The sequence below is a fragment of the Branchiostoma belcheri genome, unplaced genomic scaffold, assembly GCF_001625305.1.
Source record: "Branchiostoma belcheri isolate BF01 breed outbred unplaced genomic scaffold, Haploidv18h27 scaffold37, whole genome shotgun sequence".
NCBI classification, from domain to species: Eukaryota; Metazoa; Chordata; class Leptocardii; order Amphioxiformes; family Branchiostomatidae; genus Branchiostoma; species Branchiostoma belcheri.
Genome location: NW_017803987.1, coordinates 203,887 through 228,590, shown reverse-complemented (window position 1 = coordinate 228,590; position 24,704 = coordinate 203,887). Strand labels below are relative to the sequence as shown.

The window sequence follows — 24,704 nt, the reverse complement described above, 5'->3', positions numbered from 1 at the left end:
CAGACCATATTGAGTTAAAAATGTACAGTCCCTAAAAAGATGGTTTTGAAATCACGTTTATTCTCGCGAGACTTTTTGTCATATGACCCTGACGTGACCAGACGTGACCTCAGGTCTGATTTCTGGATTTTGTGGAAGACAGACGACGAAAAAGGTTTGTTTTCCCGCTTTTTACACAGTTATATCGATTCATTACTAACTGGTAGTTAGAACAAAGTATTTATATTTTAGTTGTTGAAAATTTCACGTCAGATTTATGTAAAAAATCTATGAATTTTTGTAAAGAATCCAGGAAGATAAACCCGGAGGGAGGGGGGGGCGTAACATAAAATAATTTTTAGTTACTCTAGACAAAATACTAAGTAATTTCTAAAAATTATTGTGTTTCTCAGTACTAATCCTCTTAAAACCTAAATACATCTGTATATCATAAAATATTTGTATACTGACATGATTGATAAGCCAGGGTAAATTAAATATTATGCATGTGGATGAAGCAAGGAGGTTAAAAATCAAATATTTGTAATTTATTTAATATGTTAAATCTCCTTGGACGATGTCAGTGCAATACATTTTTAAAATTAAATATTTTCAAAAATAATTTGTGTACTTTCCATGAGGAAAACACCAGTGTTGTATAATTTGATAGGTGGAATTTATTAAATTCCACCTATCAAATTATGAATAATAAACCACAATTCATTTCTTTTTTTGTTTGTTTCACATAACCGGTAAACCGCCTTAAGGCGTAATACACCAGTTTTGTACATGTACGTACATGTACGTACATGTACATGAACGCACTACCGATTGCGCCACACAACCCCTTTGTGGCTTGTTCTTATTGCCTATTGACTCCCTACAATGTTTATCATGTATTTATTTTGTTCATGTCCAGACAGAACACAATGTCATCGTACCAGTCTCTGGAAGGTGTGCCATCATTGGCCAAGCTGGATCGTGCGGAAGAGTTCAAGGGCGCGGGGGGGTTCATCATCGCTACCGACCCGCTATCCCAGCGTGCTGCGGACGTCCGAGCACACAGGGTCAACTGGCAGTCCTATCTACAGTCAGTACAAACTATTCCTTAAAGACAATACAAGTTAGACAAAATGTTGCCTCTCTATCCCTCTTTTACAGATATTTTCATGGTCATTGCTCTGCAGAACTCACCCAACTAGTTCCACCACTCAGAATTATTAAGCGTTCCACTAGGTTCTCCACTAGCTCACACAACTTCACTGTCCAAATACCTTGTTCGAAATCTTTTTACTGTGACAGTTTCTTTCCCCGTACGGCCAAGCTTTGGAATTCCCTCCCTGACAAGTGTTTCCCACCAACCTACAATCTACAGGCTTTCAAATCAAACATTCACCGCCATCTCTTGACATAGCCATGTTTCTCTCATATTTCTAGTTCAATGCCGAGAAGTGGTCCTATAGGCCTTGCATTGAACTACTCCGTTAAAAAAAAAAAAACCTGTCCAAGCCAGCCACCCAGGGGACCGAAAACAAGTGGTCACCTTGGACAGGTGGTCTCCTTGAAGAGGGTTGCCTCACAACATGACTGACACATAAATGGTTTCCAATGATGACACAACAGAATTGACAAAGTTGGTACGATCAACTTGAGTCCAATTCCCAACCTTTTTTTATTGGTTTAGTCACAAGAATATAAAGAAAAAGGAAAGGGATGTTTCAAAATGTTAACTCAACTCTCCTCAGGGGCCAGATGATCTCACAAGAAGACTTTCAGTTCATCCGAGAGTTCGACAACGTGTCTGCTGAGAACAGGGAGAAGGTGCTGCAGGACAAGGGCATGCAGGTAGGAGGAGCTTTTGTACAGTCTCATACCGTTCAGCCCTAAATGATAAAAGATGAAAGTCAGTTTGGTCTCAATTTAGAACTAAGCATAGAAAGAAAGAAAGAAAGTGATCTCGAACCAGTTTAGCTCACTGAAGAGCTAATTTTCCACTGGTCGTGACAGAGAAGACAGACGCTATGTACAGTATTTACAGGTTCATTGTACCGGGGAAATTCCCCTAGCTCTTTTTGATAAGCACAATGAACAGTGGACCACAGCTTAACATCCCGTCCGAAGGACTGCGACCCTTTACAGTAGCGCGCATGTCGGGTGAGCGACATCAGCCGGGATTCGAACTCCCAACCTCTTAGTCCAGAGGCAGGATCGCTTACCACTGGACTATGCACGCATATGACTTGACTGGGGTTTGAACCCATCTAGACACTCAGGGATGCTGAGCTCTGAGACTAACCATGGTTCTTTTCGTTTTTTTCTCATCCTTTAGGCAGTGAAGACATTCCAAAACCTGATGGGGAAGATTTCCAAGGACCAGACTGTGCAATACATCCTGACTATGGTGGATGACATGCTACAGGTTAGAACACCCCTTTATACAAATGGTATCACCCATGGAAAATGAGACGAGGTAACTGGTACTGTAGCAGACACCATTGGGTGTTGGATTTACATTATGTAGCAAGTGGCTGGACAGAGTTGAAGGGGCTGTGACCTATGAATGTGTTTTAGGAAGAATAAACTAAGTAGCAGTTTTTGTTACCATGCGTGAAGGTAAAAATTATGGTTTTAGGAGTTAGAAATAATGTTGCCTTTTTTTCAGGAGAAGCATGATCGAGTGAACTTGTTCTTTGACTATGCCAAGAAAATGAAGACTGCGCCCTGGTCTCAGTTCATCAACATGCTGAACAGACAGGACCAGTTTGTCATTAACCAGGTTAGTAATGTTAACCATAACCTATTGGTGATCAATGACAACTCATCATAACTGGTCTGGTTTGTTTTGCTTTGCTAACTTACTAGATTTGACTAGACAAAGTTGTTTCTTCTATAAAAATGCGTCATGGTACATAAAACTGTGTAACTATGACAACAAGAAGCTTAGTAACCATGGCAACCAACACAACCATAGTAACCATGGCAACCAACACAACCATAGTAACCATGGCAACCAACACAACCATAGTAACCATGGCAACCTGTCTCCATGGTAACTTCCAGTCACACTCACACACAGTAACATGAAAACCAATGATGGTACATGTGGCCATGTAACCATGGCAACCAACTCTAGCATGGTAACCATGGCAACCTGTCTCCATGGTAACTTCCAGCCCCAGGTGCCCTGGTCCCAATTCCTGAGCATGCTGGGTAGACCAGACCATTTCACAGTGTTCCAGGTTAGTCGGGTGCCAACTGGCATGTTGGGTGCTCCTATAGCTGTCCTTCTCTGGGCTCTCCCTCATTCCCTCATTCCTGACGGGAGCAGCTTGCGATGAGGTTGCCATGGTGATAAAGCAAGAGGGCCTGTTGGTGGCTCAGGGCCAGGTCGAAGTTCAAGCTACAAAATGACTTCAAAATTCGCTGCGCTCCTTTGACCATTGTAAATTGTATGCAACACTTCAAAGTCTTAAAGTGAAAATCCTCAAAATGCTGAATTTAGACAAGATTTACATGTAAAATTCAAAAAGTGGGTATTTTCATAGTTTTTCAAATATGCACTGTTATTTTAAACTTTAATTGTTATAATTTCAAAAGGTTGCCAAATATGACATACCATAACTTGATATATATACCTCTAAACATGCAAAACTATACATACACGTAGACATGCCTTATGGTCTCAAACAAGCCCTTATTAGGAAACATTTGAAAGTGGAAGTTTTTGTCTTTCACTACTAGTATCTAATTAGACTAATGATCAGATTCTGTTTGATTCCCAGACCTGCTCATTCTTGCTGGTTGCAGTGGTGTGGCTAACTCTATTCTCTCTTCACACTAACAAATAAATGTAACACAAACACACAGTCCTTACTTTGGGAGCCATGGGAAACCAGCTATTTATTTCTCTTAGGTCACAAATGAGTGTAAAATCATCATCAAAGTTCATCTGTGTTGCTAGTTGATTGTTTAAAGTTAAAAGTTTTGGTCCAACACAAAAATTTCTCTCACCTAGACCTTTCGACCAGTCACTCTGGTCTTCCTCAGTAGACTGATACCTTTGTCCCAGTGTTGACGTCACACTTCAAAGAAGCCACGTGACAAGTCTCACTGGGTCAATCTAATGAGGAAGACCAGAGTAACTGGTCAAAAGCTCTAGATGTAAGTGTAAAATCATTCAGGCACAAGGGATTAGGTATTTTGGACTTATATATACCTAATCAATTTTTTCGGTACAGTACCTGTACTGTGTACTGGTACTCAGCTCTACTCACCTCTATATGCGGCACTGGTAGTATATGTAGTGCTGAATATTGCCCCCCTCCCCAGGCTGCCCGGATCATTGCTAAGCTGGCATGCTGGGGACGTGAGCTGATGGAAGGGTCTGACCTCACCTACTTCTTCACCTGGCTGAAGAACCAGCTGGTTGCTAAGGTAAGGTTCATCACTACTCAAGGCATATACATGTACAGCATGTATTAAGAAAAGTTAAAGAGCCTTTATAAAATTAAAAAAAAAATAAAGAGCCTTCCTGCATCAAGTGACACCCTATTGACGTCTTAGTACACCCTACTATTCTATCATTAACACTTTTTGTTCAAGTTATGTTGTATACCATTGAGTTTTTAGGAAATAACCCATGTCATAACGACATCAAAATTGTTGTTATGATTCGTTTTTACTAGCACACCATCCTCTGAAAATTTGGTGGTCATATGAATATACCGTTCCCGAGTTCTGAGGGGGGACCAAATGACCCCCCCCCCTGGTCCCGCGAAGCCAAAAAAAGCCCGGTCTAGATAGGGTTAAATATATATTTGCAATATTGCAGAACATTGCAAAAAAGTATTTCGACCACTGGCATACTTTTAGGTTCTCATACATTAATGCAACACAGGTACTAGTTGCTTATTCTTGGTAGTCCTTCGTCGCCGAAGATGACTGTCAGTATGCTCAATCACGGGGGATGAGACCTCATGTGGCTTCGTGGCTTATTACCATTATCGCATATCTTTATCATCTCTATTTTACATCTATTTTCAATGAGTCCTTAGGCAAGAATTTTCCTCAAACCTCCTGTTATTTCCCTTGCCCTGTAGGACAACGACTACCGACAGACTGTGGCGGGATGTTTGATGATGATGCTGAGAATTAACGAGTACCGTCTGGGCTTCATGAGACTGGATGGGATCAACACGTGAGTATACACGTGGTATAGTGGTAGAGCCTTCGACTTTGAAATGGCGAGACCTGTGTTCGATCCCGAGTTGTACCCGTGACATGTCTAGACATGCGCCCTGAGGTTGTGTCCTTGGGAAAGGCACTTAACACAACCTTCCTCACTCCACCCAGGTGTGAATGGGTACCTAACTTTGGTTGGGGAAAGTCGTATTGAGGTCACCCTGTGGCGCCAAATGGCAGACACACGGACCCTTAGGACAGTTCCACAAAATTGTGTGAAGCAAATATGTAATGTTATGTCTATGAGAAGCTTTTAGCTGGCATCCGCCATCTTTCTTCAGCTCATAAGATTACATAGTCTCTTTTACATAAAACTGTCTCTTTTGCATTGGTTTTGAACATGAACAAGCAATGACTGAAAAATACAGACAGATTTGAATCTGAGCCTTTTCTCTGATTGGTTGACAGGTTGGTTACCGTAGTAGCAGCCAATAAGATAGGTTTCCAGCTGCAGTATCAGATTACATTCTCCATGTGGCTGCTGGCTTTCAACGCAGAGATTGCCATGCAGATGGACAGGTGAGCACCCCTATTTTCTGCCTTTGGTCCAGCCCGTATGCACAGTTGGGACAGTCCATTAAGAGAAATTGGGTATTTTTTCATAATTTGAAAAAGTAATGTACCAATATGGTATTCTTGTCCAGGGATTTAGAATTGGTCTTTTGGGAAGATATGTTGAAAAGCATGAACTCTATTTCCTTTTTTCTTTTCTAAAGATCTTTGAACAGTACATGCATGTATATATCCTGAGGTATTTTGCAGTCTTGAAATAGCTTGATTTTTATGCTATGTTTTCCCCCTTAGATATAATGTCATTCCCGTCCTGAGCGACGTATTGAGAGAGTCAGTGAAGGAGAAAGTCACTCGTATTGTCCTGGCAACTTTCCGGGTAGGTATTGGTTGTATTTGACGTTCTCAATTACACATAATACAAAATATGGTAGTTTACAAATGATATGTTGGAAAAAATATTGTCTGCAACACGCAGAATTCTGATGCAACATTGACCAAAAATCCAACGAAAAACGTGAAAAATGGGGGTTTTGCGCAAGTGTAGTACATTCTGCCAACGTGCTACCCTTACAGAACCTCTTTGAGAAACCCACAGACTGTTTTGGCCATGTATTAGCCATGTGATGTACATGTACTGATCATGTGATAGACATGTGACGTACATGCACGATTCATGTGATACCTTGAACTTGCCCATACAGTACAGAACCTCTTAGAGAAACCCACAGACAGACTGTTTTGGAGACCATGCATTAGCCATGTGATGTACATGTACTGATCATGTGATAGACGTGTGACATACATGCATGAGTCATGTGATCATCAACTAATGATACCTTGAACTTACCCATACAAGCATGTCGGCAGAACATACTGCACCTGCGTGAAACCTGTAATGTATTGTGAATAGCACTTCAGCAGAACGTCTCATATAAGGTTGTATTCTCGTATATAAGGTCACACTTTGTCTGTACATAGTTTACAAATGTTATGTTGGAAAAAATGTCATCTGCAACACGCAAAATTCTGATGCAACATTGACCAAAAATCCAACGAAAAACGTGAAAAATTGGGGTTTTGCGCAAGTGTAGTACATTCTGCCAACGTGCTACCCTTACAGAACCTCTTTGAGAAACCCACAAGACTGGTTTGGCCATGCATTAGCCATGTGATGTACATGTACTGATCATGTGATAGACATGTGACGTACATGCACGATTCATGTGATACCTTGAACTTGCCCATACAGTACAGAACCTCTTAGAGAAACCCACAGACTGTTTTGGAGACCATGCATTAGCCATGTGATGTACATGTACTGATCATGTGATAGACATGTGATACCTTGAACTTGCCCTAACAGAACCTCCTAGAGAAACCCACAGACAGAGACTGTATCAAAGACCATGCACTAGCCATGATCCAGTGTAAGGTGTTGAAACACCTGGAAGTCCTGGAGGGCCAGAAGTTTGAGGACCCAGACATCACCGAGGACATCGAGTTCTTGGAGGAGAAACTTCAGGAGAGCATGCAGGACCTCAGGTAAGATCTTTGAGAAAAACAGCAAGGTTTAAGCTTGCCTGTGACTCAATGTATCTTATGTTTACCTTCACAAAAGGAAATGTATTGTTTTTGCTCTCTTCTTCTCCTGCAAACACATACATTGTAAGGTCAATGACCTGACCAGACGTCTGTCACCATGGTAACTGGTGCTGTAGTAGACACCCTGTGGTGCTTTAATTACATTATGTAGCAAGTGGCAGGACAAACTTGGAGGGGCTGGTCACCATATACCAGTATATGAATGTGTTTGAGTACAAATAAACAGAGCAGTAGTTTGTTAGGCTAGAGAAGAAAACATAAATAAATGGTAGTGACAAAATCGTGAATGATTTTGCATTATTGTGTTCTGTAGCTCCTTTGATGAGTATTCCAGCGAGGTGCGGTCAGGTCGACTGGAGTGGAGCCCCGTGCACAAGTCTGAGAAGTTCTGGAGAGAGAACGCTGGCAGACTGAACGAGAAGAACTATGAGCTGTTGAAGTGAGTACATTTTGAAGTAGTCAAGGACAGGATATTTTATCTGACATTCTACATATGTACTTTAGGCATCCAGGTAATAAGATACACAAGAAAATTGTTACTCAAGCAACTGAGTACATTTTGAAAACTGTGAGACATTTCAATTAAAATCCACCACTTTCTGTCAGTGGCTAAGGTAATCTGCTGTTGAACAGATATTTTTCCAAAAATTATGGATATGTTAACATGAATTTTTATAAGATTACAGTATTAAATCATTAATATGCCCTGAGGAAGGCAACTTATTAGCTTGCAAAATGTTGGTGACCAAATTGCTTGTTAAACGAACTCTACTTTCAGCTAACATCTTACTGTATCTTTTAGCTGCATAGATAGAAACCTGTGGTCAAAGTTCTGCTCTTTGCAGCTTAGTTTCAATTTGTAAATCTGTGAGAAAGAGTACTAAATCGCAATGCATGTAGATGTGGGTTTCTCAATTTTAAAAGTTACTTACTGAAGAAATGTCTGTAGGATCTTGATTCGACTGTTGGAGACGTCGAAGGACCCACAGATTCTGGCGGTGGCCTCACACGACATCGGAGAGTACGTCAGACATCTACCCCGCGGGAAACAGTGAGTCACACCCTATTGTTGTTTCAACCTCAAACTTAAACCAACTTACTGTTTCTCTCTCTGAGTTCAATTCTGTTACCGTATCTGCCATTTTCTTGAAGCCTATAGCTAGTCTTTTTGTACCCAGTACTTATGTTTACCTCTACAGAAGGAAAACAGGTTGTTTTTGCAGTTTCTTCTTCCCTTCCAAGCAAATAAGGTCAATAACACAAACCAGATGTCTGTCACCATGGTAACTGGTGCTGTAGCAGACACCATGTGGTGTTGGATTACATTATGTAGCAAGTATTGGAGAGGCTGGTCACCATATACATGTATTTGAATGTGTTTGAGGAATAAACAGAGAACTAGTTGATAGACTAGACCATGTGGAGGTAGACATTACATGTATGCATTTGCAAACCTTTCTAGTATTGGCTGCCCTCTTATGATTTTTAATGGTTTCCTTCTTCTCTTGCCCAGCCTGATTGAGACCCTTGGAGGGAAACAGTTGGTGATGCAGCACATGCACCATGAGGACCAGTCTGTGCGCTACCAGGCCCTACTAGCTGTACAGAAACTCATGGTTCACAACTGGTCAGTAAACATACCTTTCAAGTTTATCAAGCAAAACCAGTACGGTTTACCACAAAAAATTGAAATTTCCAAGAGTGTTTTGGGTATCGATGAATGTTTTGGAACTGTACCATATAATCAGGAGTGAAAGCATGATTTTATTAAGTCATGAATAGCCAAAAGGTGTTCTTTGTGATTCATTCTTTTGCTTTTATATTTCAGGGAATACCTGGGAAAACAGTTGCAGGCTGCGTAGATGTGCAGTACTTAACATGTCCATTAAGCTTCAAATGTAGTGATAAGGCCACACCAATTTAATTTCTTGGTTAACGAATTCGCTCACTCAATTTTTTTCTGATTTGCAAAAAAAAAAAAAAATTCAGATTCAACTGCAAAATGCTCATATTTTGCCCTGAACAGTTGAAACGAGTCCTTTTCTTCCTAGTTGCTACAGTTATTCCATCTTTCAATGCAGTGGTATCATTTAAAGTTCAAAATTCATTGTTTAAACTTTGAACCAGCCTGGTGTGTTGACTTCATGGCTCCTATCGTACCATTTTGGACCATAATAGGATGTCTAGGCCTGTTTTTATTTTTTTTTTCGCCCACCCGCTCCATTATTTTTCCAGAAAAATCCGTTAACCAAGAAAATTGGTGTGGCCTAAGAGGAAAGTAAATGGTGTATCAGTTGTGCTAGTTGTAATGTATTTAATAAGTGTCTGTGGATGTACATGTTTACACTGTACCTCTGAATTAAGATTTGTATATGATGTACCCCATGTATTGATGGACTTAACTTTATTCTACAAAAAAATCAGACTTAAAAGTTGATAGCGTCATTGGACAAGAAACTATAAGTAATCTGCACATTATCTATTATTACTATGTATATAAGTCACTATGAAAAATGCCTATAAATGAATTTGAAGATAATATTGAAAAATCGTGGTAAGTAAAAATGCGTGTAGTATTGTAGTAGAGTTGTATTCGGTATTATAAGGTGAAAATTAGTTCACATCGAAGTTAGAATTGCAAATGTTGCAATACTGGTACAAATTATGTAGTTGTCCTTCTAGGTCCGCTACTGTAATGATAATACATTAAACCATCTTTAAATCCATCCTTTGTGTTTGTGAGTGTGCAAGTCTGGTCTGTAATGCTTTGTACGTATACGGCTACCTCTCCAATAGTGCTGTGTACCGGTTCACTGGACTTGGATCCGGACTTGTAAGAATGTTTAGGTTCAAGTAAAAAAAAAACCCTAAAAGTCTAGAACCGAGTCCGGACTTATTACCATAAAAGACCATTTCACATACAGGTCTGGACTCAAGTCCAGAACTGAACCTAAACCTCTGGACTTGAATCTGAACCTAAATGTGGGTTTAGGTACACAGCACTACTTTGTACGGATACCTCTCAAAGCAGGTACCCCAGCAATAATCAAAAACACACATCCATCCAAACAAACAAATCAACAAACAATAACAACAGAAGCCAGATGTACTTTTCAATTTGTAGATTTTATATAGTGCATGTCAGGAATAGTGCCGTCCTTCCTGTGTTGCCTATTTGCCCTTCTTGGCCTTGATCTTCCTGGAATAGAACTCGAGTTCCTTCCCTTCAAGAATGTAGCCGTCACACCGCCCCACCTGGCCTGGTCTCGATGCAATACAGGCTGCAGAAACACAACAAACAGTTCCTTCAGTTATAGAATAATTATTACATCCATGAAAAATGGAGGTATTGTTTTTGGCGTGTCTGTCTGTGTGTGTGTGTGTGTGTTTGTGTTTTCGCACATTGTAGTTGAAATGAAGTATGACAAAGGAATTTACACGAAAAATATTGTCATTTGAATTCAGAAAACCATAAATTAAACTTAACACATTTACAAAAACTCATATATCATGGAGGTATGAAATCTCCGAATTCTTGTTTGTGATAGCAAGCACAAAAACCTGTGTAATGAAATACAAACAATGGTAACAACATTACATGATTGGAAGTTAAGGCAAACTCCCTAAATCTACTGGGGTTTGATTTCTTTTCAGAGACTAAGAAAAGTAGAGGATCAAGGAAAAAAAAAAAAATGACACGTGAACCTCTAAGTCTATCTCACTTTTGCATGGGTTTTCTGAGAGGGTTAGTTTTGATCGGCACAGTCTTTTCACCTGTTTACTTTCCAAAATCAACAATATGTTAAACAATGTGTAGGATTAAGAAGCAGTCAGTGTAACTATGACAATGGTTGGGTCATGTGATGGTTTCCAGTGCTGGAACAGCACAAAACCATCTCTGTACCAGATAGTGTCATCATTCTGCTTAAGACATCATTCTGATTTTTCTAGACAGTAAACAGTAATGACGAATTATTTTTAGCTGATCATTATAGCATTGGGAAAGATCCTTTACACTGGTAAGACGAACAGTGCTAAAATACTGTTTCCTAAAATCTTTTGTTAAAAACCTGCACCTCTCTTCTATTAGCTTTCCTAATTGGAGATTTTAAAGATATTATTTTTGCAAATTTTTCCTCAAAACTAAGTTAATAAGATGAGTCTAAACATTCTCTAATTTACCAATCTGATGAAACTTAACTCTTAGAACCTTCATGTTTCTTACCGAGCAATCTTCCTTGCATAAACTGTTCCTCCAGAGGCTGGGCAACCTTGGCTTTCTTTTGCCTCTCCCTGTACATCTTCATGACCTTCTTAGACGCTTTTTTGTTCAAGACTGCCTCTTCAGCCTCACTCTGCAAAAGCAAAATCAAAGAAATCTGTCAGGAGGCACATATACACCACACAGACACAAGATGAACATTGAAGATACAAACAAAACATACTTACTAATATTAGTATTTAGGGTCAAGACCATAGTTCTACTAAAATGTCTGGCGTGGAGATAAAAACACTGAGATGGATTTGCAAGTACAGACTTTTTCATACAGACAAATTCATCTATGCACTTAGTTGTGTTGGAAGTTGAACAAAACTACAGCTTATATTTTAACTATCAACACAGACAAACTTTCTGAAGCAAAGTTGAATTGTAGTTTCTAACAAAAAATCGTATAAAAATTTTTGTGTTGCGAATTACATTTCAGCTTCAGAACAAATTTGTATCATTCATAGTATTTTCATGAATACACAAAGTATTACAGCAGACTTGTCAAGCTGTTGGTACTGAAGACAACAAAAGAACTGTACTCTCACTTCAACAAGACTAAATGTTAGATATAAACATTTAGCATTGATGGACAAACACCTGGTTATCTAGGGTATACTGTCTATTTATTTCTTTAGAAAGCCAAAAGATCGTGCTACGAACCAGTTTCTGTCCCTTCTTGCGTCCGAGAGGGAGGGCGTAGTGTGCTTCGTACCACTGGCGGAACGGCGTGCTGTCGATCTGGACGATAGCGCCCTTCACCAGCGTCTTGGTACGCACCAACTCGTTGTTGCTAGCGTTGTACATGACATCGATGACACGGGTCTTACGGGAGATGGCTATGGGGAGGAAGAGAGAAAGATTAACTCAAATGCTTCAGAAAAGTTTCGAAGCAACTGGATAAATTATGAAACCTGTCAGACATTTCAAGCAGCATCCACTACAGTACCAGGGCTCGAAATTCATTTTTGGGAATAGGCGCACTGGTGCACCCAACCTAAAAAATTAGGTGCACAAAAATTTTTTGGGTGCACCATATGAAACAAAACCTAATTGCAGGTCTTACTACTCCTCTTCTGAGCTAAATTCAAAATCTTACACAAGTGCTATAACGCAAAGATTTTATTATTTTTCTAATACTTCGAGACCAAGAATATCAGGTATACTATTATACATTTCTAATGCTAAAGATTCCTACAAAAATATTTGGGTGTACCAGTGCACCTACAGAAAAATATTAGGTGCACTGCTCCAACTTTAGGTGCACTAAGGTGCACATGCACCCAGTATTTCGATCCCTGGTACTGAAAACTTTTGTAAATGGGAGATGCTCTCCTAGTACCTTCAGAGCCCCAGGAAAAGTTGCCGGTGTCCAATCGGAGTCCTCGGAACTTCACGTTCCCGCCTCTGCAGCGTACAAGATGGACACGCTTGGCGCCAAGCTGCGAAGAGAAAAAGAAAGCAACTGCTGTTACTTTTAAATTTTTCATGTTTTTTTTTTAACACTGACTCTCCACCGCAAAATTATGGCACTGCAAAATTTGCAGTCTTTTTGTGCTACAGTTTTGTTTCAACCACAAACTTCTCAAACATTGCAAAAACTTCTATTCCTACATCAATATCAAATACATGATCATGTACCTGGGATAATAAATGTCTTACCTTGGTGTTTGCTGGCGGACGACCGAGCTCGTACTTTCTCTTCTTCCTGATTGGGTTACGCCGACCTCCGGTCGAGCGCCTCTTGTGCCAGTTGTCACGGGAGATACCTGTGATTGACACCATCAAATTTGATTTAAATAAACACATAAATCTGTAGTAACTAACTACTGAAGTTATGGACTTTAACAAAGAAAATGGTCACTCTACTAGATGCTCACTCTAGACTGGATGTAGACAGGTGGTCAGTGGCCACTCAATATTCATCAACATGATGTGGAAAAATAACCTCAGGGATCACCAAAATTGTCCAAAATGGCATGGTGGCTTTAATGCACAGGTGGATATTCGCATCGATATGTAAGTTTGACTGTAGTACTAGGAACACGTCTACTCCCCCCCCATAATTTTGGTCATTCAGTGACGACATATCAACATAGATTTTCTTTTGATCACGCACGGCCAACACGAATTAAATTCAAGTAGATGAATAGAATAGACTAGATAACAGGCTGCGGCCCTGGTATAAGCTGTGTAGTGAATAAGAACGTTTTATTTTCTAGAAAAGTCTGCTAGCTTACTACTAGTACTGGCTACTTGTGCATGCATCGTATTTTCTTTCTCCATGTTGGTCGGACATCGGTCTAAAATATCGCCAACGGGAACTCTTTAATGGTCTTGACGCATAAACTAACACTTCTACTACAATTAAAAATGTCTTAGACATCGTTCCTTTTAATTTTTGGCTTTAAGTGTGGTAGAATTAAGGCGGATTGTTGAGGATTTCTTAGGTGGATTTTTTCTTTCACTCACCCATGATGGCGGCCGAGCTGGAAAGAGGAAGTCGCTAGGAACTGTGGGTAAAAGTCCCCTCGTAACTTTCGGTGCATTGTGGGATACCTGGCAACCAAACAAACACTTCCGGGTTTTGCAGCTGTGAAGATTTGGGCGCGTTTCTCTTCAATTTTCTCGAAATTTAACGCCTTTTCGAGAGCTTTTGTGCAAGTTGAAGCATACTTGAACCAATGAACTGATTCGGTGAAGGCCACCACTATAGTTTAGACGAATGGCGGAAGACAAAAAGGTAAAATACAGTTTAATACTTATGATCACTTATGTTTCTTACTTTAAAGACTGTTGCAGAATTAAAAGAGGGGCAAGTATTTATTTACCGTACAACTGTTTGAAATGTTGATTTATTTCTATACTGTATGCATAAATGGTACAAAAAAGTGACTCAAAGTCTCATCTGGGCATGCAATTGTTGCAAAAGTTCTTACCCTAATTAAAATGTGACCATAATTTGATCAAAAGATCTGACCCAAATTTCTCAGACCTTAATTTGATCAGCATTCACAGTTTTGGTCTACATAAATTACATTCTGGGATATTAAGATCTGTTTCAAGTTTTTATGCTGTATACCTTATTGAGTTTGTAAAGCAATTAAAAGATTTTGCAATTTGCATATGATCAGTGCTAGATCCTAAGTAACAGGAGTGTTGAAAAGCGACCCTAATTTTTTCAGGACTGAAAAGAACATTTTTAAATTCTTTCCTAATCCTTTTAAGATTGAAAACACTTGTCTTTAGCAGTTGGCAGAATGCACAATTGTCTGACTGTGTGAAACTGCGAAATTTTGCCTGCTGCAGACAATATCTTTTCTAACATAGTTCTAGTTCTATATAATACTGAGCAAAGCCCTATCTAGGGCATCCTGCCCAGGGTGCACAGCTATAATAATTGTGGCCGGTGGGGTGCGGTGAAGAAAAATGTGCATGAAAAAAAAACAAAACCGAACGATAAATTTGTGCATTTTGTGAGTGGCCGCAATTAGTAATCCCGACTTACATCTGTGAGACGGGGTGGCCCAGGTGCAGGGCCAACCCCGTCTTGAATGTGTCGACAGATAATTGTGTCACTAAGTGTTCCGGTAGTGCGTTCCATTCTATGATAGTTCTTGGGAAGTAACTGGATCTGAAAATGTTTTGCAACTGAGAGTTATGTATCTGAGGGGATGGCCCCTAATGTAGTGTTAGTGTTCTTTGTGATGTAGTGTTGTGTAGGTATGGCTACTAAACATAACATATGGAAACTACAGACAGGAACTTAACCTTATATGCTCGAATACAACCTTATATGAGACGTTTTGCTGAAGTGCTATGTACAATTCATTAGGGGTTTCACGAATGTGCAGTACGTTCTGCTAACAATTGCTCTTGTCTTGTACCCCAAGGGTTCAAAGGTCACCCTGCCTCCCCTGAAGAAGGGCGGTGATGATGACGGTCCGAAAGAGAAGTTTGTGGCGAAGAACTGGCGACAGCTGTCCCCGCGGACGCTAAACAAGATGGCGCCACAGGAGAAAAGCAAATACCTGGCAGTAAGTGCTGTATAGCTGTGTTTCAGTTGTTTTTGGCGATGTCTCAGGGAGGAGCCCAATGGTACAGTATTGTGTGTAGTTTGCAAGAATTCTAGGAATTGTACGGGAATTTTGTCCACAGGCTTGGAATGTCCACAGGAATGTCTCCCGGCTCTGTTTGCTGACACACATAAAAATTACTAGGTGTGGCCTTATTTGAATCACAGGAAGTGATGGGGGAAATGGCATAACCACAGACTGACAGGAAGGTTGACTTGTAGGCTGGGAGGAAGTGACAGATTTATACTGAGAGAATCAGTTACCAGTAAAGTAGTTAAGAGTTAATGACCTACCCCAAGGTGTATATGGTGTCATAAAGCTTGGTCATTTCCTATAACCACTGATTAAACCACCGAGTGAGCGCCAACAATCTTGACCTCAATTTTCTTTTTTTTTCAGTACGAGGAGCCTTCAAAGCCTGTACAGGAGGCACAGGCGTCCACCTTGAAGAGAGTCCGTGACCTTCGAAAGGCACAGAGAAGGTCAGTCAACTGACTCACTGTCTTAGATTTCACATGATTTTGTTACTCTGTAGTTTATCTTACATTATTTCAGAAACTTCCAGAAACCACTAATAATTGTTTAATAACTCCACTTATTCCATTTCAGAGCAAACCCTCCCATGTCCATGGATGAATTTGTGGAGAAAGAAAAACACAGCAAGCTCATAGGACAACTCAAGTAAGTGAATGTTCCTCATTGCCTTCGACTGAAGGCTATGCCTTCGGAGAAGGTTATGAAATCGGGTTTGCACTGTTTGGCAGATTAGGCACGATAACTCTTGAAGGCAAGGTCCGAGGTTCACGATTTTTGGCAGGCAGGTTGATTTAGGGGTGGCCATTGTCAAGGCTAAAAATGGGCTTCGTGGGGGGTTCCTAAGTCACTGTAGTTGACCTTGGTTTTTGGTGTTTTTTCCTTGTCATCAAGATATCTCGAGTATCCTTAAATGGATGTTCATGATTTTTAGTGGGCACGTTACCGTTGCAAATGCCGAGGTCAAGTTCAAAGATGGGCCCCGTGGGGGTTTCTATGTCACCGCAGTTGACCTTTGTTTTTTGTATTTTTTCTTGTCATCAAGATAACTCGAGAATCTTTAAATGGATGTTCATGTTTTTTAGTTGGCAAGTTACCATTGACAATACCAAGGTCAAGTTCGGATATGGGCTTCGTGGGGCGTCCCCACGTCATTGAATTAGAAAGTACTGCAGCGAAACTTCTGGTTTCTAAATCTCATGATCTGGACGTGCTAGGGTCATGATTTTTAGATGGTACGTAGCTCTTGTGCTCACAAAAAAGTGCCATAAGTTTGGGCCCCGTAGCAGCTTGTTTGGGAAATGCAGAGGCATTTGTTTGAAAATGTCTGAAGTAGGATAGCTCAAGAACCGGTTGACGGATTGTTGTTATTTTTGGGATCTCGGTAGCTTAAGTGATGCTTGACCTAATTAGATGACAATTACGCAGATCACGATCTAATTTACATAATTAATGACAAAAGTCTATAAATCTGCTGTGTTCCATAATAGAACAATTAAAATGGTGGCATATTTAATCAAGAGGAAGAGGAACAGTAACAGATATTAATTATGTAAATTGTGACCCAATTTGATTAATTGATAAGAGAAATCTAAATGTCTTTCATACTGCAGTTACGTAGTGGGCTTTTGGTGATTGTTAGTTTTTCAGTAGTTGAAGTTGTAGAATAGAATTTTTTCTTAAATTTTTTGTGAATGGGTTAAGGGGTTTAGATTGAGGGTTTAAAGTTTGGAGTCTGTAGTAGGTTGTGGGTACGTGTAATAGCCTAAGGACATTTTGTTTGCACATCTTTAAAGTGTAGGCGAAGTCTTTGTCCTTTTATGTAGTTGGTTAAACTAAGGATAACAGATATCAGGGTGAACTAAGGTAAGATAACAAGAACACTGACAGGGTGTAGAGATGTTTGTTTGAACAGTACCAACGAAGTGTCCTATAATAACAAGAGTCTCAGCTACTCTGAAAACAGCCCTGACAAGTTAGTACTGTATATCAAAATAGACACAGATGTGGAAGTGGGTCACATCCTTGAGCTCTACATTATCTGGGGCAGGCAAGCAGTTTTGATAGCTCACGATGTAAACAGGCTGGGGTCACAAATATTTGGTGTCAATAAGGCTTAATTTGCATAAATAATGAGAAAAATGCTATAAATAGTAGTATAATGCAATAGTGGTGACTGACAGGAATTTCATACTGGCTGCATTTGAGGGTTTGACTTTGATGGGCTTCGTGGGGGGGTCCCCATGTCATTGAATTAGAACGTACTGCAGTGAAACTTCTGGCTTTTAAATTTCGTGATCTGGACGTGCAAGGGTCATGATTTTTAGATGGTAGTTAGCTCTCGTTCTTTGACATGCTGCATTTTCCCCTAACCTGTTAGGGGGCTCTGTTGCAGGACTGCTGGACTAGTATTGAGCTTCTCAGACAGTTAACAAGAACTCCAGCTCTCTAGCGTTTTGAAGTCGTGTAAACAACGCTAATTGTCTGATTTGCTGGTAAACCAATACCCTAGACCTCGAAAATAAAGACTTATTTATTGTTGTAGGTGAACACAGATTTGCAAAACTGACCCAAAATGAGAGTTAACATCATTTGTTAACATCATTAATTTTGTCGAAGGCATGAAATCGTGGAATTCTAGTTACTAGTATATTACATGTACCATGGCAACTGTTACAGCATTCAACAAAAAGTTTGTCATTTGATTTTGAAGAACAGTGTATTTTTTTTTTGTTTTCATGTTTGATATTCTTTTCCATCAGAGCTGCAGAGGCCAGGAACAGACTTCGGGTGATGCGGCTAAGATATCAGAGTAACAGGGTCAGTATTGTATTTTGAGAAACAGCTACAGTAATTCACTTTATGTTTGTAGTAGCAAAAGTTCACAGTTCGCAGAGACTTACAGATACGTGACACAGTCAAACATGCTCGGCAGTTTATATCTTCCACTGTCTCTGTTAAGTGATGGCTGGAGTGCCCTGACATATATATATATATAACGTTATATATAATATAATATAAATTAATTCAGCATTGTGCTATGATTACTACTAACACAGATAAACTTCCATGCTACAATGCAATGCAATCACACTACATTGCTAAAGTCCAGCTCACCCCCCCCTCCCCTCCAGGCCCAGGAGGTGAAACACCTGATTGCGTGCCAGCCTCACTCGCTGAAGGCCCTCAGACTGGAGGCACTGGTCCCACCCTACCTGGACAACGCTAACCCTGGAGACAAGCTGGACAGGATGCAGGTTGGTACAGGGGTCAGGAGGGAGTGGACGTTTGTTCGTATGTGTGTGTGTGCTTAGTTGTGTGTTTTCAATTGGTTGCTTAGTTGCTTGCTTGTTTGGTTTGCTTGCTTGCTTGCCTGCTTGCTCGAGTGCTTGCTTGCTTTCTAGGTTGCTTGGGGTTGGTTGTTTGCAGGTGGGTCCTTTTTGGGTGGGTTCTTTTTGGTTGGTTGCTTGGTTGCTTGTTTGCAGGTGGGTCCTTTTTGGGTGGATTCTTTTTGGTCAGGTTGCTTGGTTGCTTGTTTGCAGGTGGGTCCTTTTAGGGTGGGTTCTTTTTGGTTGCTTGTTTGCAGGTGGGCCCTTTTTGGGTGGGTTCTTTTTGGTTGCTTGCTTGGTTGCTTGTTTGCAGGTGGGCCCTTTTTGGGTGGGTTCATTTTGGTTGCTTTCTTGGTTGCTTGTTTGCAGGTGGGTCCTTTTTGGGTGGCAGGTTGGGTGGAGAGGAAGTTTGTCAAAATGCAAGACCACATCACTCTATTACATTTTGTAGCTTAACTTGAAAAAGCATCTGAAGCTTCACCTCAATAGAAGTCATGGCTTCCTATCTTTCTGTATTTCATGATTATGAAAATTTCTTTTTTTATGTCATGCCAACAGAGAGCGCGAGTGGAGGGAATCCTAGAAGATGACAAAGGGCTGACGACAGTGAGATACCTGGACTACTGATTCATAATGGCAGAGTGTAATGCCAGTCTAGCTGTCTGGGTGTGGTGTACATTTCCTACTGTACAATTAGGCCACACCAATTTAATTTCTTGGTTAACGGATTTGCCCGCTTCATTTTTTTCTGATTTGCAAAAAAAAATCCAGAATCAACTGCAAAATGCTCATATTTTGCCCAGTGAGCAGTTGAAAACAGTCCTTTTCATACTAGTTGTAATACAGTTATTCCATCTTTCAATGCAATGGTATCATTAAAAGTTCAAAATTCACTGCTTGAATTTTGAACCAGCCTGGTGTGTTGACTTTATGGCTCCTATCGTACCATTTTGTTCCATAATAGGATGCCTAGGCCTGTTTTTATTCTTATTTTTTTTTCGCCCGTCTGCTCCATTATTTTTCTAGAAAAATCAGTTAACCAAGAAACTAAATTGGTGTGGTCTAAGTGGGACTGGACAGAAAGCCAACATGTCTGCTGTAAGGCCATGTTAATTTGATTACATGGATGACATCCTCTGGGAACCCCAAAACTGATGCGAGCGTGCAAATAAAAAAAAGTTTGGCAAAAAAAAGTGGCCTTCATTATGAAATCTAGGTGGTCATGAAGGTTGAAGAAATGACTAAACACACAGAGTAATATTTTATTGGCATGGTGAAAAATAGACTCTTCATTTTCATTCCTTTGCATTTTATTCTTGTCCTTTGGAATGGATTTTGGCATTCTGTGACATAGTTTTCCAATTTTTTGTTCAATTTACGGCAAATATTTGCTCATTTGCAGCTACTTTGTATGATTTTTAAGTATGGTTGGAAACTTTTTTGAAACAGACGAAAATGCATGCACATACGGGTATTATACATATAATCAAATCAACCTGGCCTAATGATGATCAAACATATAGAAATAATAGAGCACAGGAGTACATGTATATATTGTGAATATTTACTAGAGATATTGTAGACTGTAGTAATATGGCAATGTAATTATTGCAACTGTAAATATGTGACTGCTAATATTCCCAACACTGATCTACCCTACACACCCCTCTTACACCCTCTGTTGGTACAGTCCATGCAGTATCAAATTACAAAGCCATATTTGGGCAGATGTTAGCTGCTATTGGCCAACCCTTCAATTTCTGTCATTATTGTATAATTATACACACATATACACATTTATACACATATGCAGAATAAAGCAGTCAGAAGTCTTAAATAGTGATGCTGTGTAACATTGATTAAAACACCCCATTGACAGTAATTGAACAGAGGCAGACAGTAAATGTCAGTAAAATTCAGTACTGTAATGACAGTAAAAGAACAGTAAATAGAGGCATAAGTACTTACCAGTAATGCTTTTAATTAGTAAAACAGTAAAAGATTATTTACTGAAAATTTACTGAAATTTTACTGTTAGTAGTTGATCAATACTTAACAGTAAATTTTCAGTACTGATGGTTTGTCAGTAAACTGTACCTAATCATGTGAATTTTTACCTATGGTGGATCAAAATTACAGTACCAGAGTATGTAGTAAATGAATCAGATATTCTGCTAATATTAAACAGTGGTGTCAAGTCTATTGTGTGTTTAGTTTGAGAGTTGGAGCTGTGTGTTTTCTTTAGTCAAATTTTTATGTTTACCAAAGGAAAACATATTGTTTTTGCTCAGTTTCTTCCTCTTCTTCTTCTCCAAACAGTGACCTATGACCTGACCAATGACATGATTTGTTGATGTCTGTCACCATGGTGACTGGTGTTGGGTTACATAATGTTGCAATTTTATGGTCTGCTCTGCTCCTGTCACCATATACTAGTAGTACATGTATGTGAATGTGTGTGAGTGACAATTAACAGAGCAGATTAACATTATGCATTTGCTTTGCAAATGTTACTTCTCTAGTAAGATATTTTTACTCGTTCTGAACATTGTTGATTGAACATCAACATGATTGATTGATTGATTGACTCATTGATCAATCAATGTATTAATTGATCAATTTTTTCAGCCAAACATACTCTGATCAACAGTCAGTAGACATCAAGTGATGGCGAAAAACTACAAGAAGCGCATTTGCACAGGCAGCCAACACTGAGTGTTTTTTTTTCACTTGTGTGTTAAGAGCTTTTGAACATGACATTTTGGCCCCCCGTGGCTGACCCCTCAGTACCTATAACAGTCACTTCAAACAACAAACGCAGGCGTTGAAAGTTCTTTTGTCGTCCCATTCGCCCAGTTTGCAAAAGCCAGGAGTTTTCGGATGGACGAACACTTACAAGTTGTGCATTTCCAGAGCAGGTGTTAAAGCGTAATGATACTATGTTATTATAGTTAAGGCCTCACCAATTAATTTGTTGTTTCTTGGATTTGCCCTGTCCATTTTTTCCTGACTTGCAAAAAAAAAATTTTTTTAGGTTCTAAATCAACCAACAGTTGAAAAAGTCCTCTTCTTCCTAGTTGTTAAAGTTTTCAAAGTGTCAATGCAATTTTGTTTCATCAAAAGTCCAAAATCTATTGTTTTAATTATAAACCAGCCTGGTATGTTGACTTCATGGCTCATATTGTAACAATTCCAGCTATCATGGGGTGCCTTGGCCTGTTTTTTTTGTCGCCCTGTCGCTCCTGATTTTTTCAGAAAAAATCCGAGAAACAACAAATTAAATTGGTATGGCCTAATGTGTACATAGTGCCATTGAACTTGAACTAAAGAGTAATGTGCAAATATTTGGAATCCCTTGCTGTTTTCAAGTCATCCCTTTAGGGTTTTTCTCTTTTCAACATGGGTACAAAAAGAGCATGTTGCTTTGTGAGTGTGTCTGTGTGAATTTGTGTGTGTGAATTTGTGTGTGAGTGTGTGTGTGTGAGTTTGTGTGTGTGTGTGTGTGTTTGTGTGTATGTGTGTGTGTGTGTGTGCGTGTGTGTGTGTGTGTCTGTGTGTCAGAGGGTGACCTTCAAAGGGGTGAAGTCTGCTGTATCTATCTAAATGCTCACAGCCCAAATTCCGTGTTAGAATTTGAAGTTAATCTGTCGTCCACGTATGCCCTTTAAAATTCAACCACCAAATTAACGGATTGTATCTAATGCAAGCATCAATTTAGACTCCTCTTTAGGCCATGATTGAACCACCTAACTATGTAGGGCGGCTGTCTGGGTGAAAAAAAAATGTACTCTCCAAGCAGAGGTTTGGGTTATTTTTGGCGTGTTTTTAGGCTTTTTTTATCGAGGTTTCTAATATTTTGCACGTTTTTATTTTTCACCCAAAAAAGAAACCCCGATTTAAAAAAAAAAGCCTAAAACACGCAAAAAATAAGCCAAAATCCAAACCTCTGCTTGGAGGGTAAGAAAAATGCGGGACGTGTTGACAACAAAGAATCAGTGTCCACAACCGTCACGGAGTCTGGCGTTCAAACCACTCATTCTCTCAAGCAGCACTCTTTAAGCGCTTAACTTCAGGGGAGAGTCGTTTTCAATCCAGGGGTGGTCGCTGAAAATTCTATTTTACGTCGCCGAATTGCTCCCAGAATGCTCATACAATGCTAAAAATCAGGTTTGAACGTACATTTTTTAAGTCACAATTTTTAATTCTACTGTTGAAAATAGCGGTGAAATCGTTGTATGGGCGACCGTCCCCATATTATAAATGATCTGTCCCCAATACTTCGATGTTTCACCACGTCCGCTGTGTCAGGTCCGTACTCGTCAGATCTTCTAACAGGTTGGTGCGATTTTCTAATGATATGTAGTGATTTTATTGTGCAACTATAAGAGCATACGTTACATGCAAGAACACTGTAACAGCAGAAGTAGCGTTATGTGCAACGACTGTATTCAGACATCTTTATTTTCAAAGAAAGACTGGCAAAATACAACTTGAAGTTGAAAACCACCCAGTAACTACAGTGTCCCTTATAAAGACCTGGGTAATTGCATGATCATACAAAGAGCGGCCTAAACTATAATTAGATAGAATTCTATAGTTCCTACCTGGCCGAAGATTCTACACTGTACTTAAAGGATTGTTGTTTGGCTGTTGCCCACCAAACATAGCGCTTGGCTGACGCACACACTACGGCGTAACGCCCCAGGGCACTCTCCAATTCAGGCCACAGAGAGCTCAAATTTTAGACCAACTGAAAAAAAAAACAGGTCAGAAAAATATCGACCGACTGTCCTACTTTTTAACTAAGCCATTAGCCTTTAACTATTTGTAGTTTTTTGGGGGGATTTTTCGAGTGAAGGATTTTAGACTGATTTCGTTCTATATTTCAATAGGGTTTGATAGACGTTTAAGGTACTAAAAGAGGGTGTAACGTTACCATGACTTGTAGCGGAGTGAGCTAGTGTGAGAGTGCTTGCGCTCGTGTGGTGTCAAGTACTTGGTTCAAGTCCCGTATATTTGTAGGTTTCTTCCCCTTTTTTGTATCGTATTTTTGTCTGAGATATCCGTTTAGTTGAGCAGAAACAACTGACAAAATTATAATAGTTTACCTTATTCCCCAGTGGGAACCTACGGCAAAAATTAGGTTGCCCATCAGAATTTTAGGTTGCCCCACCTCATAAGTTACTACTTTCCTCAAATTAAGCAATGTTACATACATAAGCCTTTGACAATATTTCTAACAGCCTTTAGTTAACTGATACTAGTAATAGCTATTAATACCTAAGATTAAAAAGCATCTGCCTGATACAGTGGTGCAAGCCAAGTGGGCATGATTAAAATTCAGGTAACACATTGGGCTACCTAGGTTCAAAAATAGGTTGCCCCAAGTAAAATTTGGTTGCCCGGGGCAACTGGGAAACCAGGTATTTTGCACGCTGATATCAGCTCATTATGTTTACCTTCGCAGAAGGAAAACATATTGTTTTTGCTCAGTTTCTTCTTCTTCTCCAAACAAATAAGGTCAATGACTTGAACCAGACGTCTGTCACCATGGTAACGCGTGGTGTTGCGTTACATTTTGTTCCAGAACAGAGAGGAAGAGGCTGATCACCATATATTACATATATGATGAATTAAAACGGGTATGTATGAAAATAAACAGAG

General features: G+C 39.7%; 3 protein-coding genes across 3 annotated transcripts; 2 read left to right on the top strand and 1 right to left on the bottom strand.

Annotated features, from left to right (window-relative positions):
- The first annotated feature begins 82 nt into the window (after window positions 1-82).
- LOC109476412 (V-type proton ATPase subunit H-like) lies at window positions 83-9,274 on the top strand. Its single transcript, XM_019777344.1, has 14 exons — window positions 83-154; window positions 899-1,069; window positions 1,725-1,824; window positions 2,309-2,398; window positions 2,642-2,755; window positions 4,309-4,413; window positions 5,079-5,176; window positions 5,629-5,739; window positions 6,025-6,109; window positions 7,097-7,275; window positions 7,649-7,774; window positions 8,285-8,386; window positions 8,849-8,962; window positions 9,164-9,274. The coding sequence occupies exons 2-14, from the start codon at window positions 909-911 to the stop codon at window positions 9,195-9,197; spliced, it is 1,419 nt and encodes a 472-aa protein (XP_019632903.1). The 5' UTR covers window positions 83-154; window positions 899-908; the 3' UTR covers window positions 9,198-9,274.
- Window positions 9,275-10,442: 1,168 nt separating this feature from the next.
- On the bottom strand, window positions 10,443-14,146 carry LOC109476276 (40S ribosomal protein S8-like). The gene is made up of 6 exons (XM_019777165.1): window positions 14,075-14,146; window positions 13,265-13,371; window positions 12,945-13,044; window positions 12,266-12,441; window positions 11,561-11,690; window positions 10,443-10,616 (listed from the first exon to the last, which is right to left on the bottom strand). Exons 1-6 carry the CDS (start codon window positions 14,076-14,078, stop codon window positions 10,507-10,509), a joined length of 627 nt encoding a protein of 208 aa, XP_019632724.1. The 5' UTR covers window positions 14,079-14,146; the 3' UTR covers window positions 10,443-10,506.
- A 33-nt stretch (window positions 14,147-14,179) lies between these two features.
- LOC109476277 (protein LKAAEAR1-like) lies at window positions 14,180-19,791 on the top strand. Its single transcript, XM_019777166.1, has 7 exons — window positions 14,180-14,345; window positions 15,496-15,639; window positions 16,078-16,160; window positions 16,288-16,359; window positions 18,474-18,531; window positions 18,846-18,968; window positions 19,599-19,791. Exons 1-7 carry the CDS (start codon window positions 14,328-14,330, stop codon window positions 19,665-19,667), a joined length of 567 nt encoding a protein of 188 aa, XP_019632725.1. The 5' UTR covers window positions 14,180-14,327; the 3' UTR covers window positions 19,668-19,791.
- Window positions 19,792-24,704: the final 4,913 nt, after the last annotated feature.